Below are 20,102 nucleotides of genomic sequence, written 5' to 3'. Positions count from 1 at the left end.
CATGAATCTTTTCTTATGTACTCTTGCAAATTAATTCAGTAGCATAACACAATTTTAAAACATGATAATAACAAGGAAGGGGGTCTCAGATCAAAAGTCAGGGTATGAACACTAAATAAAATTAGAGTTGGCTCATGAAAAATATAAGCTCCAAACACTAGTTTTCTTAACTGGTATCAAGCTTTTAACTCAGTAATCTGAAGCTAAATATTAAAGTTGTGGGTTCTTCAAGAGCAGAAGTTCAGCTGCTGCTGCTGGAAGCAGAATGCAGGTGTAAGCACATCTCAATTGATTCATGTGTAATTAATAATACAGAACAAGAACCACTATATACAGTTTGCACTTAACGATCACAACTTGCATATAATTCCTATCAAACCTGCAGAGTTTGTAAAATAACACTGACTCTCTCAATACAAAAGATGCCTCGTGGGGTACAAGTAATGGATTTTAATTGATTTGCTTTCTGGATAGATTCCATTTGGTCCATAAAATCTCAGACCCTGATGTGTATGATTTCAGCTCTCTCTCCCAGTAGTGTGTCATGCTGTACACTTAAATACGTTTGCAGCTGAAACATTATTCCTGATGTTTTCCAGTTTATCTATGTACCTATTTACCTATTTAACTATTAATGTATTTATTTAGCCTGTTACCAGTGCCTCACGCCTCACTTCCCTGGAAATCAGGAGGCACGGAGCGCACTGCTCTGTGATGCGGCATGCTCCAGTGTACGTGCAATAAAAAGATGCAAGACTCAGATTATTGCTGGGCTGCAAATATGAACCTTAATCCTCAGTGTTTTTCTGAAACACGTTGCTTAACACTGTTTGTGTAGCGTTACTTAGCGTGTTTTGCACTTGTCACACGCAGCATTGTTATGTGTAGCCACTTCACGGGCGCGCCTTCCCCTACGCTGTAAATACGGCATCTTTAATAGCCAGAAAAAGAGTTTGGAGGTGATTCTGCGGGGCGCCTTGGGACCGCGGGGTCATTAGGGGCGTGCAACACACGCTGCGGGCAGGCGGGCACCGGAGCGCGCTGGGGCCGCGGGGACCCGCCCGCTCCCACGGGATCCGCCCGGGATCCGGCCCCGCGGGCAGCCCCGGCTGCGTGCCCGGAGCCGGGGGCAGGTCCAGCCCGCGGGGCGCGGCCGGGGAGCCGCCCTGTGCCCGCCCCCGGCCCCGCCGCCTCTCGCGCCCGTCCTCCCTCCGCTGCCATCGCTCCGGCCCCGGAGCGGCGATGTGGCGGTGGCGGTACGTGAGCGGCGCGCAGCTGCGCGGCTTCCGACACTACAAGGTAAAGGGCAGCCCGGCGCCGGGAGAGCGGGCGGGGGTGCACGGTCCTCCCCGGGACGCGTCTCTGGGCGGCTGGATCCCAGTCCCGCTGTGAGTGCGGCCCCGGCCGGCCGGACTATCCTGTCCCCGCGGGGGGATGGATGGATGGATGTCCCGCATCTCCATCTATGGATGTCCCGCACCTCCGCCTGTGCCCGCAGGGGCATGGAGGGATGTCCCGCATCTCTACCTATGGCTGTCCCGCTCCTCCGCCTGTGCCCGCGGGGGGATGGATGGATGTCCCGCACCTCCGCCTGTGCCCGCGGGGGGATGGAGGGATGTCTCGCATCTCTACCTATGGATGTCCCTCTCCTCCGCCTGTGCCCGCGGGGGGATGGATATATGGATGGATGGATGGATGGATGGATGTCCCGCATCTCCGTCTGTGCCCGCGGGAGGATGGAGGGACGTTCCGCACTCCACCTGTGCCCGCCGGGGGATGGAGGGATGTCCCGCATCTCCGTCTGTGCCCGCGGGAGGATGGAGGGATGTCCCGCATCTCCACCTGTGCCCTCAAGGGGATGGAGGGATGTCCCGCATCTCCGCCTGTGCCCGCGGGGAGATGGAGGGATATCCCGCATCTCCGCCTGTGCCCGCGGGGGGATGGAGGGATATCCCGCATCTCCGCCTGTGCCCGCCCGCACCCGACCCGGCTCTGATCGAGTGTGTGCCCTGGGAAGGAGGTGGGTGTTGGCGGGGCGGCAGGTCTCGGTGGACACCGAGTGAATTGTGTTTTGAGTGAGTATCAGCGTCTACAAAGATACCGAGTGGGTTTTGAGTGAGTATCTGCCCGTTTTAGGCCAGCGTGGTTTTGGAGGCAGGGGGTGTTTCTGTAGGGAAGGACGCATTGATGCTGCTTGTGTGGCCGGCTGCAAAACCTTCGGACACAGGAATGCTCTGGCATTGAGAAATAAATAGGAAAGCCGGGGGGAAAGAAATATTTGCTTTAAATAATTTGAACCAAACCTCATGTTTGCGAATAACTGGTGTGCAGAATCCCAATAAGTGTGAACCATTAGGTATTTGAACTTACCAGTGTTATGCCACGGACTTAGAGTTACAGGGGAAGCAGAATGGAGGAGGCATCATCGAGGTTTGCTCCAGCTGAGGTGCAGGTGTCTGAAGTGGGCCATGCCACCCTGTTCATACACCCCCTCCCCATTTCCTGTGAGAAGCAGGGAGGGGTCATGGCAGCTTCTACCAGCACAACACCCAGCCTTTTATTTTATGTTCAGTTTCCAAAAGCATCCCCAAGATTCTTGCCTTCTTGCTCTTGCTGTGTGCCTTCCCAGGCTGAGCTCCAACCAGGGCATTCAGCTTTTCCTGGTTCCTGTGAAACCCTTCCCTCCCCTGGGCCAGCAGCTCTGCCTGTTCACCTCAGCAGGAATGAAGGTGGAGGAACTGTGGCTTCGAAACTGTTCTCCAGGTTGCTTCCCAGGAATTTGTTAAACACAGCAGCTTGTTAAAATGTACCAACCTGTTTGCGTGTCTCTAGTGTGAGTGGGATAAAACGTTCTGCAAACTGCTTCTGGCTGCAGGGCATGACTTGCACAGGTCTGTGCTTGAATGGTGAAGCCACTGTCTTGCCTGAGATCAGGAAGAGGAAAAATAAAAGCTATTTTTGGCATAAACGGATATTGTTATTTAAGTAACTTTCCTAAATTATTTGAGCTCATTGTACAAATACAGGGTACGCTTGTATTACATTCTTTCTTATCACTGAATGAAAATAGCTTCAAACAAGTGCAGATGAGGAAGAATCAGAACAACATTCTTTTAAAAGCCTGTAATCATTATGCCCTACTTAGGATTTACAGGGCAAATAATTAGCAAAAGACAGAATCACATATCAAATTTCTCATTTGAATATGTTAGTTTCTCGAGAGTATTGCAAAGAAACTATGTAGAGTAATTTTCTTAACTATAAGAATCAGTCAACACAGGTACTTAAGAAGTATCTGTTCTACTGTGTTCTGAAAAAAATCCTAGTAAGTGCAGGCTTTAGAAAGATGAAATCAAATAATTTTCTGTTATCTGAGGTGACTTGGGATATCTTGGAAATAAATAAATCCAAATGGCACAGGTTTCATACAGAGAAGTACAGCTACATGATGCATATGTTGGTGCTGCTGAGCTGGTCAGGTATCTGCGCCACTTTCCTGGTGCTTCAGGTTACAGGAGCAGGTGTTGGTATCTCTCCCTATTACTAAATGCTGCTCACAGTGATTTAAAGTACTCCAAAAACACAAAAGGGGTGAAGCAAGGAGACACTTATCATTACCACAATCTCTTGTCCCTCACTCTCCTGTACCTAGGGCTGCTGCCAAAACCATGGCTTTATTCTCACCATCTCCCAGGCCTGTCACATGCTCTTCAACCTCCTGTTGCCCTCTGGCTGCCATCTCCTCTCCCCTTCAGCCTAGGGCTTTGCTGCATCCTGTCCTGCACCTTGCCAGCCCCTTGGAGGAGATTGCTGCTTCCTTTGCTGCCTCCTCAACAGGTGCTGAACTCATCCCTGTGCCCAGCACACACAGGTTCCCTCTTCTTACAACCCCCTGGCTATTGCTGCACTGTGTTTCCTGGTGAAGCCAATTCTGGGGTAGTGTGGATGGATAGGTGCACTGGCCCTGTGAAGAACTAGGTAATCTCTGAAAGGATCTGAGCACACCTTCAATGTTGTATTGCTTGCAACACTGTATTGTTTCTGGACTGGAAGCGTGCATAGAAAGCTTTCCATTTAGTGGCATCCATCTCTCTGCTGTACATTACACTGCAGCATTGTACTCACATTAGTATCAGTGGCTTAACATACCCCATACTTTGTACAATTTGTCTGCTGAGTGTAACATAGCTTGAAAAATAATTTGTGTAATCATCTCCTTTTCTAAAGGTAAATATGACCTGAAAAAAATGCTGTTTAATTTTCAAAATTTTCATGCAGTTGAATTAATCTCTCTGCCATGAATGCTCCAATTGTATGTCTTGGGCACTGACAATGTCTCCTGTTTGCAGTTGGAGGAGGGCCTTGGCAACAAAACCAGCACAGTTCTTTGCAAAGGGAATGGCAGACCTCTAATGAATGCAAAGACTTCAGCACCGTTTAGCATGTTTGGTCTGTGTATATTAGGCTTTTGAAGCAAGTTTTCCCCAATTACTATGCTTTGGCTTACATGACAGAGTGACCTCAGTGCAGAAAAATGCATTCCCTTAGGATGGACCTAAACCAGCTGTACTGGGAACAAACACACAAGAACACCAGTCCATTCAGTCCATAGGGTTATAATGGAACCAGTTTAGTGTGATACCTTCTGAAATCCTTATGCACAGGCATTGGCTCCTCAGGGCAAGCTATTTCACTTTCCAGATCTATTCCCATTCAATCTGCCTGTTAATGGGGTTTTAAAGATTCAGTTTTCCTTTTTCTACTTATAAGCATACGGAGAGCAGGTGATGATGAGATAGGTCATCCCTGCTATGATATTTCTGCCATCTTCTTTCCTGTGGGGGCAGGTGCTGATTTCAGGACAGTTGCATGCTCAGGTGATTGGCTGCAGCTGTATCACAGAAGATTCTTATCCTTGATTTGTGTGCTTTTCCCTAGGATATGGAGCAACACAGCTGAAAATCCACAACCAACTGGAATTCTAGACCTTGGATCATGTAGTTCCTACTTTTATGTTTTATCAGCATTTTTTAGTTCTAGAAGAGCACCCATGCAATTACACTGCTACCTTTTTTTCTGCCTGCTTGGGTTTCTGTTGGAAACAAGCTGTTCTGCAACAACCAGGTGATGAGAACAGATAAAAGCATAATCTGGTTCTTTATTTTTATCTTTCTCACCAGCATGCAGTAATGTCAGTGGTGAGCTCATGTTGCCATTGCCTCTCCTCATAACTTAATTCTTAGGATTCCCCTTGCATATTTGCTTTGAGTCACCTTTTTTTACAGTACCTGTGCACAGAGGTTTTTCAGGCCAGAAAACTTTTATGCTTTATCCTGTTTCAGAATAAAAGAGATCTAAGAACTATAGAGGCTTGACTCAAACAATAAGCCTTTGTGGTGTTTAAAAAATCAGATGCAACATTAAAAATTAACATCTAAGGTTCCACATTTTCATCTTGTTTTGTACACTCTGTTTCTATCCTCTAAGTCATTTTTAGTAGGTAACTCTGTGTGGATAAGGGTTATGGTGAGGAGGGGGAAGTAAATGGGGTATGAGTGATTTTCAGTGAGGGGCCTGCTGCTGTCCCATGTTCTCATAAGTAGGCAGAGGTAACTAGGATGAAATCATTGTAAAATTGAATCATTTTAAAGAGTTTCAAATATTTCTTCAAAGAGAATGGAAGCATCTCTAAAGAGAATGGAAACATTTAAAGTTTTCTGTCAAAATAAGAGGTTCTATCAAGTGGGATTCTACCTACACAGCTCTCTGTCCCACCTCCATTGCTGTTCAATACTTTCATTAAGTAATAGAAGGGTGAATATTGTAAAATTTTCACTATACTGAAGAATTTGGGGAAAGAAAAGCAACATTTAGAACATAAAATAAGAGACAACAAACTGCAGAAAAGATACCAGGGGATCAGAGCATCAACAGCATTGTGGCTATTATAATAAAGGGAAAAAAGTTCTTAAGCTGGAAGTGTCAAAAATGTGTCAAAGGGTTAAGTTTACTCCTGTAGCTCATGCACTGATCAGGTATCAACTGGAATAATGTGTCCTCCCTTCTTTGGCCCACAGTTTACAGTCGTCAGAATGACATTATGAATACCAAGAGGCTTAGAAAAGATGAACTGTATGAAACAGTCTGAGTAAAGTTGGTGTAAGAGCCTAGCAGCCATTTGGTCTTCAAGAATGTAATTTTAAAGAAAGACAGTATGTGAGTTTTGGCTGCACAAAGAGAAATTTCAGGCGTCTGCTATGTCAGTCTTATGTTGATAAGGCCTGTTGGAACAGGTGGTAAAGGGGATTGGGCAATCATTTTATCAGTCTTAAGAAATGGCTTGATTTCTCTGGGGCAAGATCAACAATCTAGTGTTGAGTATTAATAAACAGTTGCTGACACCTTTTTAAGAAAGTTTTGGGCAATGTATTTTCATTCAGTGTGCTGATATGGTTGCTTCTTGCAAGCAATGGGGTCATTACCTCATGGAAACCTGACCTGCATCCCTAATGTATACTGAATGTGATCCTGCATTAGGTGAATGCTCTGGACTAGAAGATCTCTCAAATTTCATCCTGGCCCTCATTTTGGAGGGTTGGAGAAACAAGATCAGATGTATGATGATCACATTTCAAGGTCTGACTCTTTCTCTTATACTAACTGATACCAGAAAAGCAAAGTGTATTGAGTATAACCTAGTGAATTAGTGTCTGGAAGTTCAGGATTCACCCAGATATGAGATTGGATTTCTGTGAAGTCTATGCTTTTCCAAAGCTACAAGTGTAACTATGAGATTTAGAAAAAACATGAGTTCTGCTCACCTTAATTGAATAGTAGTTTTGCTTTCTACTCTGGTAACAAAAAGACTTTACATGATTGTGAAAATTTAGGATAGGAGACTTTAATTTGTGTGCTTATCTGGAACTTCTTATGATACAGTTAAGAATGCTCATGCAATAATGATCACTGCACATGAACAATTTTATGTATGTTGAGTATTTCCTTTACATATTCATTATATAGTGTTTCTCCACATAGATAATGTTTTTTCACTAATATTTCATTCCAAATATTATCTGAAAGCAGTTATCAGTTGTTTCAGCTGTAGTTAGACTTTTCAAACCACTGCAGTTTAATAAAGTCCTTGAATATCCGAGACAGTAAAAATTAACATTGTTTGGCTTCAATAAAACCATTAGCCAACAGCCCACTCTTCTACAAATAAAATCTTGCAGTCTTCTTCATGTTACTTTGATGGAAGACTGGGATTGTAATTAAATGTTGTTGAATAGCAAGTGAAATAAACCAAATAATTCACTACTCTTACATTATCTGTCACTGCATTCATGTGTCTCATGTCAAAGAGCCATGAGCCAACTGAATATGTCATTCTGAAAGACAATCTTCATGCACACATTACCTCTTTTCCCTCATCCTGTTGTAATTGTAGCTGACATAATGTATAATTTCATGAGTTCTGTAATCATTATCTTCCTTCTGCGTATCATATGCTAATGAACCAACAACTTAATGAAATTTCATCACGGAGATGCTGCACTTGATATTACTTGCTGTAGGACTTTTTTCCCAATGAAGGGAATTTGTACATGGTTTGGAGTGCAATATTACACCCATGAATTTGCAAAAGTTCATTAGATCACTTTAGGGACAAATATACTCAATATAAAGAGTTGTATGCCTTGCTGAATCTCATAAAAATGTAATTACCAACTGCATAGTTTCACTTTATTGCTTTATCGAGACATGTTAACATTCTGAAATGCTTTATGGATTTTCATGTGTAGAGTACACATGTATACATACGTAATTTTTGTTTATTCATCTGTTTTGCTAGAAGACTAATTGCAAAGATGTATCTGTAATTTGAATATGGATTGTTTGTTATAAATCTGAGGGAATCCTTATTCTAAGGGTTGTTTTATAGAGGGAGGAATGTTTCTGTGGGGTATCCTCTCTCTTGTGCATCAGGATATTGGATAACACAAGGGCTCAGTGTATGTGCTTCAGAACCACTGTTTAGCATCTCTTATATAAACTACAACATGCTTTTATTCTGTCTTCCCTTTTGGGCCTGGAGTGGTTTCCCCACTTTGGGTTCCCCAGATATTTAGGTACAGGCTCTGGCAGAGCTCCAGCTGGGTGGTATTTGGTCTACTGTTTGATCTTTGAAGGGCTGCTGGCACACATGTTTGTGCATGCACAGAAATAGGTGTAGCACAAAATCCTGATGTTGTTTTCTTTTACCAAGTGTGGAAGACCAGTCTGCACAAAAAAAACCCATAGAAATCAACCTCCTTGCTATGTTAGAGCGTCTTTGAATAACAAGGATCAGTTGTGCAGTTCCTTGAGAGTGTGCAGGTTTTGGTTTTAGAAGGATTTATATTTTTACCAATCTGGGCCAGCCTCTACATTTGTCTCTTTACAGCATCACACATGCAGCTGTCTTCTAGTACCCCTTGCAATATTCAGTCATGTTGTTATATTATTTTTAATTATTTTGGCTGTGTTAAGTGCTTGAAGTGTTTGTTAAGTGTCCCCCTAAACAAAGCTTTTTCCTGAAGAGAAATTAGGCACCATCCTGAGTATAAGTACAGTTAGTTGCAAACTGGTTGCTGACTTCCAGTCCCACTGACTGTCCACCTCTCCCTGGTCTGGAGTTTTGAGCTGAGCCTATGTTGGGAAGGAGGAAACCTGCTGAGGTCCCTTATGCCCTGAAAGATCCTGTGATCCAAAGACACGGTTCTGTGACCTTAGGGCCATGACACTGCTCTGCAAGCAAAGAGATGAGCCCTACAAGTAGCCTGTGCTGACCCACAGCTTGCCCATGACTTCATGGACATGGGGCCATAAATACTTCATTAAAGGAAAGGATGTGACTCAATGTGTGTATCAGGATTCCTGAAAATGAGGAGGTGAACAACATACATACCTTTGCAACAAAACTTCTCCAGGACAGCAGTTTGTGCAATAAAAACTTCCTGATGACTTAGTAATACCAATTAGAATTGTTGAATTGCACAAACCATGACATTCTGGTATTTACTAGGAATAGTATCAGGTGGAAGGATAATCTAACTGTATTTCCTAGCTGAAGTGTGCACAGGCTAATGGAACTGAAGGGGGCAAAGGGAGAGGGGAGAGAGGAGCTCAGGAGCCCAATTTGGGCAGCCTCTTCCTTCACAGTACAGTTGCATCCAGCCCCTAGGACAGGCTTATAACTCCTTGGCTTAGGTATTGGTGATCTAATAAAAATGTACATATATATATGTGGGTGGGAGGATACACCAAATTATTTAAGCAGTGGCAGATAGAAAACCCAGGCCATTATTTATGAATAATTAACTAACTGATGATATAATTTAAAGCAATTCTATTATAAGAAATAACAGGACTCTGTTTTGGAATACATTAGCACTTAAAATGCTAAACATATTTGGTGTCCACAGTGTTGTGGAGCTCTGTTGTTTATAGCATGCTTCTCTTTCTTCCCTTTGTGAAGCTTTTGTTAAAATCCAAGACTGTGTCCCATTGTAACTATAAACATGTAAAAACATATATAAAGTAGAATTAAACTGCACATGTTCAATGTATTCTAGGAATTGGAAAGATTGATGGAAAATTGTTACCAGATGTGTTGCCAGATATTTTATTTAATTTTTAAAAGAAATGTGTGATTCCTGAAGGGTAAGGCATCACAGAAGCCAAGTTCATGTTGCATAAGAGTTGCCCAGAAGGGTGATTTGCCACTGAACTCTCTCAAATAGTGACTGGTTCATGCCCTGGATTGGGAGGGTCATTTTACAACTTTCAAAACCGCAAAAAAATCCTTATTTTGTTCAATAAACAGTCCATTGCCATGCCTCCCATCCCTCTGTCATTTACAAAACACAGGTGTTGTGAATGTAAATGACTGAATGGGACAATACAGTGCTACCTGGGACAAGATGAATTAAGTACAGGAAAGGAGTAGTCTGTTAGTATAAAGGGCAGCTGAAGTTGAAATAACTATATAATATAGTTATGTGACTACATTTCTTGCAGCTTTTTTTCTCTCCTGACGCTGAAGTGTGTGTTGGCATGCTTTATATTTTTCTCTTAATCATAGTCATTCCAAAATTTTATTCTTGTGATGCCTCCACAGAATGTGGATGTGATGCAAAGCTGGAGAGGGCTATAGAGTCCAGTGATGTTCCAGTGTCTGCTCTCATTAATGGTTAGCTCACTCCCTGTTTGGATTTTGTTTGTTCATTTTCTCTAAAGTCTCTCCAAGGCAATAGCTAGGCTTTAGGTTTGGGAATAATCTGTTCTGGAGGTGGTGCACTGCATTTTTTTGGTTTCACCATCCTTCAGCACTCTTCCAACAAGAGCAGTTGGGTTTTTGAACATGCACAGCAGACAGGGCTCACTTTCATGCTCTGAAAGTGCCATATGCTGGGTTACAGTGTAGTCTCCAGATTGTTTCAGATACTTTGAACTTAAACATACTGAATGCTAATGATGTGTTGGGTGTGTGGGGTCAGATGATGAGGCCCAGCACCCCTGCAGCAGATGCTCTGTGCTGCTGATGTGACCAGTTTGCAATAATGGGAAGTATTTCTAAGCTGTGTGGATGTGAGCCAGAAGGTACCATTTGTCTTGTATTTAGCAGAGCAGACCTGTGAGCATCACTGGGAGTGCTTTTGCCCCTTGATGTTTGGCTTTGCTCTGTCACTGCAGAAGTTTTCTTTCTTCTGTGTAGCCAAAACTTTGCCTTTGCTCATTTTTCTTTCTCCGATTTTTCTTAATTGTTTATCCCTTTCCTCTCCCCTCTTCCTTAATCTTGTTTCCTTTCCCCTTTAACACAGGTGACCAACTAAAACTTGATGCTGTGCTGGATGCCCTGAATGGAAATTAAGTTACAGGAACACAAAGTAAAAGCACATTTTTGTGTGCTGCCTGAGTCACCATATATGTGTGCTTGTGTCTGGTGTCTGTATTCTCATTTCTAGCTCTGCTAGAAGCCATTAACACTGAGAAAGAAAGCAGATGGCTTTCAAGGAGATATCTGCTATTAAATAAAACCACAAAAAGCATTTTAAAATTTGGTAGTAAGATGAAGTCAATGCCATTTTCCCTATTCCCTCACTACTGCCATTCCCTCCCAGCTGTTACAATTTCCTTTAAAAATAATTTGGAGAAGTTCACAGATTATTCCAAGTCTTTCATCTTTGGAAAGGACAATCAATCTATTTTCCAGGGCAGAAAGTGTTTGCAGGGAAGGTCTTAGTACTTGTATGAGCCTTGCACTTAAAAACCTCCAACAGGCTTATCCTCTCCACTTTTGTCTTTTAGTAGAAGTGCCCTGAAAATGACAGAATTACACAATAGCAAATGGCAGTGCTTTTTTTACATCAATGGACTCTTAGGTTGAATGCACTCTTGCATTCATGTTCATTGGTCATAATGTGAGCATGTTGCTCAGTACTTTGCTTTTCTGAGCAGCCATAAACATTAAACTCCTGAGGATTTTATGGCCCTGAGGTTAGAAGCTTCTTGGGAGCAGAACAAAGCAGAGAATAAAACTGTAGAGCAGACTTTATTTGTCAAGTTTTATTTTTTGCCATGACTGAAAACTAGTTTTCCATGGGTGTTTCCTTTGGTCTGGCTAAAACAAATTACTGTGGAGGGAAGAGAAAAGTTCCATTCTTCTGCACATCTGCTGAATGTTCCCTCCCCACCCAGAGGACCAACAGTTCAGCCACAGACATAGGAATTAACAGGATGAAGTGTGGTGTGTCTTGAAATGTCTTTAGGTGACAAAAGCTGGCTGTAATTCTCCTTTTTTTTCCCCAATAAGATTTGTTTTGATTTTTGGTGCTTGACTTTGGAGACTAGGAGGCAAACAAAAAGCTGGCTGTGTCTCTTGTTTGTGTCTGTTATGTGGAGGTATGTTAGAATCTACCTAATCTCTTACGTTTTTCAATAAAGAAAATACAAAAATCATATAATATCTATATAGTCCCTTTTATTTTCTCTATAAGAAAACAATTTCAAAGAAATTAGACTGATTTTCCTTTTTTTTTTTTTCTTCTATGATAAGGAAATACAGCCAGTGAATATCTTGGATAGAAAGCCTCAATTTATTGCTGTTGTTTAATTAGCGTTTTCTGATTTTATCAATGATTTTGACTGGGAGGTGAGGGATGAAAGAGAATGCCAAAGTAGAAGCAAGGGTAAAACTCACTTATTTTGACCTTTGCACATTCTTATCCAGGTATGGCTGAAATAATTGAATTTGCTGGTCAGCAAATTGTCCCATGTCTCACATATTCTTTGAATACCAACTTGGATAAGGGCAGCAGCCACAGTGAAACTTTGAGCAGACTCCTGATTACCTGGAACCTCAAAAGTGCTACTGGATACTTTGAATTTTCTTCATTTTCAGAGGATTTCCATAGTTCTCATGTGAATTAGGTATTAGCTGACTGGTCTGTTGCCATAGGTATTGTATGGCTTGATATTATTGTTAATTTTGGCATAAACATGAGCAAAGCTTCAGGTTTTGGTAATTCACATGCAAGCTGGACTATCAAAAGTTCAAACAGTTGTAATAATCAGTGTTTGAAAGATAAATACAGCATCTGGGCCTGCAAATACATACAGAATAATGAAAACTTAAATTTTACCTGCAAATTAATTTTTTTCTGAGGTAATATATTTAGGAATTCTAATACATATTCTGGTGGAAACTCTGTTGATGACAAAATTGCATTGTGTATAAAGTAATATGGGTGGCAGCAGCAGAGAAAAATAACACCTCAAAGTGAACACTTAAAGCATTTTTACAAAAATTAAATTATTCCCTTTAGAAATTTAGGCAGTCTGGTCTGACCAGTAACTGCTAGGTGATTTTTTTATATTAATTTTGATATTTTGATTGTATTTACAGCTGTGTTATAATAACTTTATTAGATGCTGTATTTATGATCTGTGATTTAAACTTGAACACACAAAATTACTATGTGAATGCTTTGTTTTGTCCAGAAGGTGATTTAAACATATGCTTTGTATTCAGATAGAAAAAGAAATGTATGGAAGAGTTCCGAAGCTTTTCATATGTAGGTACCTGAGTTTAAGACAAGTGCCTAAGTTGCTTTGATGATTAATGACTTGGAGCAGGTATTTCCAGAGTGCAGTCTCCTCCAAAGAGTAGTTGGCTAAAAGAGGTCAATAAATTAACTATATATATGGAGAGTTAATAACAACTGTTAGCTGAACTTATGTGAAAGGAGACTTTGTCATTAGCTCTTCTGCAAATGAACAGCTTTGTCAGACTGTGGTCTAACACATCTCTACCTTACCCCCATTTTCTGCACACAGTGTTTGGATAGATATATAGATATGCATATCTATATATAGATATATCTGAATCTATGGGAGTCATATCATCCTAGCAACATTGAGCCATACATGCACTTTCAAAGTCCAAGAATTTCTGAAAAATTACATGTACCACCCCAGTGATGGATAACTTCTTCCAATGCCTACCTGCCAGGGCTCCAGTACATGGTTTGGAGTGGTATTATCAGCTAAGATTGCCCTTCCTAAGATTATACTGTGTTCTGCAGTCTCAAGGGAGGATAAAACTTGACACTGTCCTCTGAGAGAAAAGGAGACAACAGCAATCCAGGGTGGCCTTGGATTTCTGAAATATTTTGTTTACAAAAGACATAGATATGTACTTATTGGAATTTGTAAAACATGTGTTTACACATCTGCCCAACAGAGAAATTTTATTGTGGTAATGAACTGTGCTGTTTTAGAGCTCATTTTTACAATAACACTGCCTTACATGAATTAGCATAGTGCAAATGCAACTGTGTTACTATGACAAAAGCTGTGTATCTCTGCAAGATAATATTCCACCTACACATTCTATATTCACTGTCTATCCTACATACCAGCAATGGACTGGTGCTCAGACTGTGTATTACTGGTAGTGCAAATAAAGGTGTTAAATCCAAAATATGGTAGAAATGCAGAATCTTATAGGGTTGTAAAATTAATAGGAATTTTAAAGGAAAATGTAGTTGCATCCATTTCACAAGCCTACACCTTTGTGTTAATACACAGAGTAGCTAAAAAGGTAATTGCAAACCAGGCCAGTGCTTTTAAATGTAATGAAACCTGCACAAATCAGAATAAAATCAATTTACACCAGTCTCAGTGAATGCTCTTAGATGCTGAAGGATATGTAGTCCTGGAAAAATAGCCATTGTTCAGTGCTTTGTTTAACATGCTTGCTTTTTCCTCACAGTACAGTGCTGTGGATACAAATCCTTTATCTGTGTATATTATGCAGCCCATCTGGAATAAAATTATTAAGGTAAGAATTTCATTTAATGAAAGCATAACATGTTAATGTAAGAATTTGTTTTAAATATAGCCTGCATTTTCATTTAAAAATACATACTGATCAATAAAACTCAAATGAAGACATTTGATAAAAGAAAACAAATGTTGCAGGATATATATAGCCATGTTTAAGGTGAGTATGTTGTTTTGAGATTTTTTTTGTAGAAAGAAAGGGCTTGTTTCTTTTTATCTGATTGCTGTAGAAAAGGCACCCATTTCTTTTTTACATCTTTCATTATTGCATCCTTCATTAAACAGCTTTGCAGACATGGATGGTTTTACTTAGTACAGATTATTTTTGTGCAGCATATGCTGCCCAACGACAACATGGCTTTCTCTCTGTGCTGTGCATATGATTTTGTGCAAGTGCTGTCTCATTTTCTCCCAAGGGGACTTGCTTGAGGCAGCCAGGCATTCCTCTCAGAAGCTGAAAATGAGAGTGGTTACCATGATCACCATAATGATTGGAAGATGCCATCTCTTGAGTGCATTGCAATCTGCAGTTTTTAAAAATGAGCCACTCACAATTAGTTATGCTGTGGTTGGCAAAAAAAAAAAAAAAAAAAAAAAAAAAAGAGCAAAAAAGCTGTATCTCAAATAAATATGAACTTTATTGATCTCCAAAGAAACACTGACTTCTGCATCTGCCTCATTACAGGAAATGTTTATATTGGAGCAGGCATGAAAAGAAATCTTTGTACAAACAGAAAAGGATGTATGTGATCAGAGTGCTATTGGATCTGCCATCTTTGGGTTCTATAATTCAGGTGTTGCTTATTCTTGATATGGCAGGAAATTCATAATCTCTAATTCATAACCTCAGAGTAATTCCATGAATAGTGTTCTGTGATATGATCCAACTGAAGAATTTAAAAACAACCTGAACATGGAATGAGAAAAAAGCAATTAAAAGATGTCACACTGACTTCAGTAGTTCAATTCAGAGACTTTGTTGTTTTCCCATCATAATGTTGAAGAAAACAATGAAGCAGAAATGCTCCTCCAGAACTCTGACATGGGAGATGAGTAGAGGCATTATTGTGCATGGGCCTTTTGCTTTAGGAGATGGGTGGGTATTCATTTGCTATCAGATTGAAGTGGGAGTGTTGTCAATGCAAAACTTCCTTTGGAGATAAGTTCTTCTAATGCTTTCAGCATTTCACCAGAAGAAAAGCAATGTTATTAAATGTCTCCATGTAGCTTAGGGTGATAGGTCCTATAAAAATGTGACCTCTTTAGATTTTTTAAAATCTCATGGAGTTGTAGGTGAGCATGGTTTAGTTTGCTTCTTGTGAGAGGAGAACCCAAACCAGAGCCAAGAACTTAAAACCTCTTTCAGCAATCTGAGTCCAGAACCAAAGACTGAAGTGGCTGCTGTGTTTACTGTGCCATTTGGTTTGGTTAGAATCCTGAAGATACAGCAGTGAATGTTCCACTTTGCCTTCTGGTGCAGAATCCTTCTCAGTGATGTGTCACAAGGATTTAAAGGGAAATTATATTGCTCTCAGCTTTTGCAGAAGTAGTCATTCTAAGGTTGAAGGATGCTGCCATGTAGAATCAGAGTCCTGCAGAGGAGCTGGCAGTGCACAGCTGCAGAGGGAAAAGCAGTGTGTAACTGAGATGGCAGTAGAGTCCATGTTGCTCCTAGAGATAGAAATGGGAACTGTGAGAGCACCAAAATATTGGCCACAATATAACTGTAAAATATCAGTAGGAATGGAAGTTGCTATAATGGTTTTGTTCCTGAGCAGTGCATTGCAATAGGGAAATCAGGATAATTTTTAAGACTTTTAAAAGAATGTTTTACATATACTATGTTCATTCAAAATTGTACAGTACAAGTGTACATCTTGATGACTGGGAGTTCCTTCACTCAGTTTAGACATCCTGATACATCCATTTTCAGATATGAATTAACTATCTTTCAGTTTCTAAATTGGTGACAATAAAAATTCTACATGGACTGTTTTTACTGGATTCTAGAGGAGTTTAAAAAAAAAAAAAAAAAGCATCCTTAAATTCATTGAGCCAAGCAAAAACAAAAACCCCAAAACCAAACCATGAGAACAATGACTTGGGATTTGGGTCTTGCCTTTCATATGCCTGTTTAATTCTAATGGCAACAGAAGTTTCTCTGTGTTCCACAACACAGAATTCATTTAGAAGATGTGTTTCCTATGTTGCAAGACATTACCACTTATTGTAAAATGTACTTCCTATGTTACAAGAAATTAAGAAGAGCTTGACATTAAAGACTTGTGAATTTGTAAGCTGAAAACATATTGTCATAACCCAGCTCATTTATCTCTGGTGGGGATGTTGGACAATGGGAGGAAAAGGAGGAAATCCCACTGGAATACACAGGTGTATTCCAACATCACTGAAATCAATTAAACTCCCCTCTGTTGCCTTTATGAACTTTGATTTTATCACCAGAATTGGGCAAGAATAGAATTTTAGTGGTCTCAAGTGACCTAGTGAAGTTTGAACAGAGCTTTATAAAAATGTGTACTTTGCCATTTATTATCCAAATAGTTGCTATATTAAAGCATTTGCTGTTTGTATTAAGGCTTTTAGAATGAATGGCTGTAGACCCAGAGAAACAGAAATCAGTTAATACTTCGTGGAATTGTGAGTTTTTTACAGGTTCAGGCACACAAGGGTTTTGCCAGAGAGCAGATGTGTTTCTCCCCATGGCACCTCCAGTTGTATTAATCATGTAGCACATTGATGTATTAGACCTCTGCTGACTGTTAATTAGATAATAAAGGTTGCAGCTCATCCTTCTATGGAATACTAATAAATTCAGGCTCTCTTTTTCCAAGGTGTGTAAGAAATTAATCTTGAACACCCTGTGATTTTCTAATTATGAAATAGGGTGATGGTAGTGTTAAGCCAACCAAAAGGATAAGAGGCATTAAATATAACAAAAGGGATTTTGCTACTGGAATACTTTCCAAATACCTAGACAGATTAGGTTTGGTAAGGATCAAAAGAACATGCTTAAGGGTTTAACTGCAGGAGAGTCTGTTTTCCTGAGGACAGAGCTCCTGTAACTGTTTTGCATGGTGTGTCTGTTAGCCAAAGGGATTGCAACTATAACATCCTTTGAAGGTTTCCTTAAAATACACACTATTAGCAAGAAAGTGGGTTAAAATAACTTCTTCATGTTTGCACCATGGAAGCATTAATTATTTCCTGTAATAACTTTAAAATGACATTGTGATTGTTCAGAATGATGAGGCTAATTAGAAAGCAGACGTTTGTGGTGCCCTGCTTGATTTAATAGTCAACAATTCTTATGAATCATCCAAAAAAAGCAATCAGTTTATCCATGTATATCCATGTAGACATTTCATCCATAGTGTCTTAAAGCACTGTTTTGATCTGTGATTTAAAAGAGACAAATCTAAATTATTTTTCAGTGTCTGTGCTTCTTATTTCACAGAAGGTCATAGATCCAGATAAAACCCAGCAGGAGATAATCTTCTGCATCCTCAGGTGGCAGAACTGGGAGATGTGAACATGCAGTGTAAGGAAAGGAGACAGTGCAGTGAAGGGTTCCTCCTTACATACTCTCCAGAAGGAGCTGCAGGGGACATTTGCTGCTCCTTTCCTTAGAGGTTTAGATTTGGTTTTTTGAACACTCAGAAAGATATGTTACATCTTTTAAATTGTTGCTGAATGCATTCCATGGTGTATTTTAATTACCATGAGAGCTGATATACAGTGTTTTAAAATCAGTGATAAAGTCCTGCTGATAAGAAATCAAATACCAGATATAATAGTTTTCCCAATGTTATTATATATTGGAAAAGTGTTCAGGAGCTCTAACCTGATTTTTGGAAGTGTATACTTGGTCTGTACATTGTCAGCTTCACAATTTCTCCTGGATATTACAAATTACTCTATAGTTGAAAAAGATAATCTAGTCAGGATAGTTAATCAGTCAAAGCATTCCGATTTTAAAAGTTAATTTAAGTAAATGTAGTAGTAGGATAGAAGAAATTAATGTGTATTCATCTGCCTGTTCTGCTGGCTAGTGCAGAGATATTAACAAATCATTTAATTTCAAAACTTTAGTTAGTATAGTTATAGTATACTATTGTAATATAATATATTGTTCCTGTTAGTATCAGGAATTGTTTGACTTGATTTTCTTTAATATTTTCTTTTACTGTTTTATAATGTTGAAGTACTTTATATAAATTTTGACTCCTTAGACACTCCAAGTAATTTAATTATAAACCTCCAGTATTTTTGGGTTTTAAATATATTGATAATGTGTTTGAGTGATGGTAATGGTTGATATTTAGTATTTCTGCAAATATGTTCTGTCTGAAAATCATGTAGAAAGCTGTGTAGGTTATTTAGAAAAAATATTTTGGAGAAACTGTGTTACTTGGGAAGAGTGTTTTCAAAAGGGGCTCCTTGTGCAGTGTAAGGAGCACCTTAAAGCCACAGGGAATGAATGCCTGAGAATGGTTACTGGGACAAAGAGTCCTTTTCAGCACCCTCCAAAGAAAAGTTAATTAATGGAGTGTTATAATTGATGAGTAAAGAGGGAGCCCCTGTCAGAAAGTTACTGTCTAGAGAGTAGGGAGATGCTTGTAAAGAGAGATCTTTTGCATCTGAAGGTGTAATACACTCAGGGTCTGATTTTGTTGATGTTTTGAGTAAGAAATGATTCACATGCTTTGGAAGATCTTTCCTTGCTATGGTGTGGGAATACAATGCTTAAAAAACCTGCCACGTGGATGCTGAATTACCACACTGGGGTGCTGCAGCCTTCTTTCAGCTCTGATACAGCTGATCACAAAAGGCTTTCCTTGGAAGCTGGGTAAATAAGGATAATGTACAACGTTTTAAAGGGAGTACAATGTTTTAAAAATCTCATTCTTACTGCAGTCACAAAAATCAGGCAAAAGGATTGCATTTGAAAATAAGCTTCTGAAATTAAAATTTTAATTTTAATTTTGTATTTTAATTTGAAAATGGGGAAATACACACAAAGCTGAACATTGTTGATGTCATATAAAAGCTTCTTTCCTTATATAAAATACTTCATTAAAGTAAAATGTACAATTTGAAATACAATTTTTCTGAATTGTGTTTCCTTTCATTTTTTAACAGATAGTGCCTTTGTGGATTGCTCCCAACCTGTTAACATTCTCTGGATTTGTCATGATTTTATTTAATTATTTTCTAATATCTTTTTATGACTGGGACTACACTGCTTCAGGTAAATGTGTTCATATTGGAATTTTTCAGAATTACTGAACTGCTTGCACTTCTGAATGTTACAGAGAGGTATTACATACTTGGATTTTCCACTTATTCCTTTAATGAGGCTCCTATAAGTGCAGATAGGAGAATCTACCTCACACATAGCATTATAAACTTAGATAATTTTATTGAAAAATCTTACTTAATTTTATCCCTAAAATGGGTTTCAGCACATGCTGCTTGAAGTCTCTGATAAGATCTCATTATATTTAAAGATTATTTCAGGGTTTAAATACTCAGCCAAAATCCACCTGAATATTCTTCATAACGTTTTCACTGATTTCACATTTCCTAATACCTCAACTGATGCCCAAAGGAGTTAACTTCCCTCTCATTTCTCCACATATTCACACCCCCTATTCAAAGCTGCTTCTAGACAGAAACATAGTTTCTAAATAAAT

At 39.7% G+C, this 20,102-nt stretch overlaps 1 protein-coding gene across 2 annotated transcripts in view; it reads left to right on the top strand.

The window, feature by feature from the left end:
- Positions 1–1,076: 1,076 nt before the first annotated feature.
- Positions 1,077–20,102, top strand: part of LOC306798969 (ethanolaminephosphotransferase 1-like) — a 51,654-nt gene continuing 32,628 nt past the window's right edge. For both annotated transcript variants that reach the window (XM_079299417.1, XM_079299416.1), the window contains exons 1-3: positions 1,077–1,299; positions 14,318–14,386; positions 19,549–19,657. In XM_079299417.1, coding sequence (XP_079155543.1) covers positions 1,243–1,299; positions 14,318–14,386; positions 19,549–19,657 — 235 coding nt within the window. In that variant the 5' untranslated portion in view covers positions 1,077–1,242. The remainder of the gene's footprint in view (positions 1,300–14,317; positions 14,387–19,548; positions 19,658–20,102) is intronic.

Source organism: Erithacus rubecula, assembly GCF_903797595.1.
Source record: "Erithacus rubecula genome assembly, chromosome: 3".
NCBI lineage: Eukaryota > Metazoa > Chordata > Aves > Passeriformes > Muscicapidae > Erithacus > Erithacus rubecula.
This window is presented reverse-complemented; position numbering and strand designations above follow the sequence as displayed.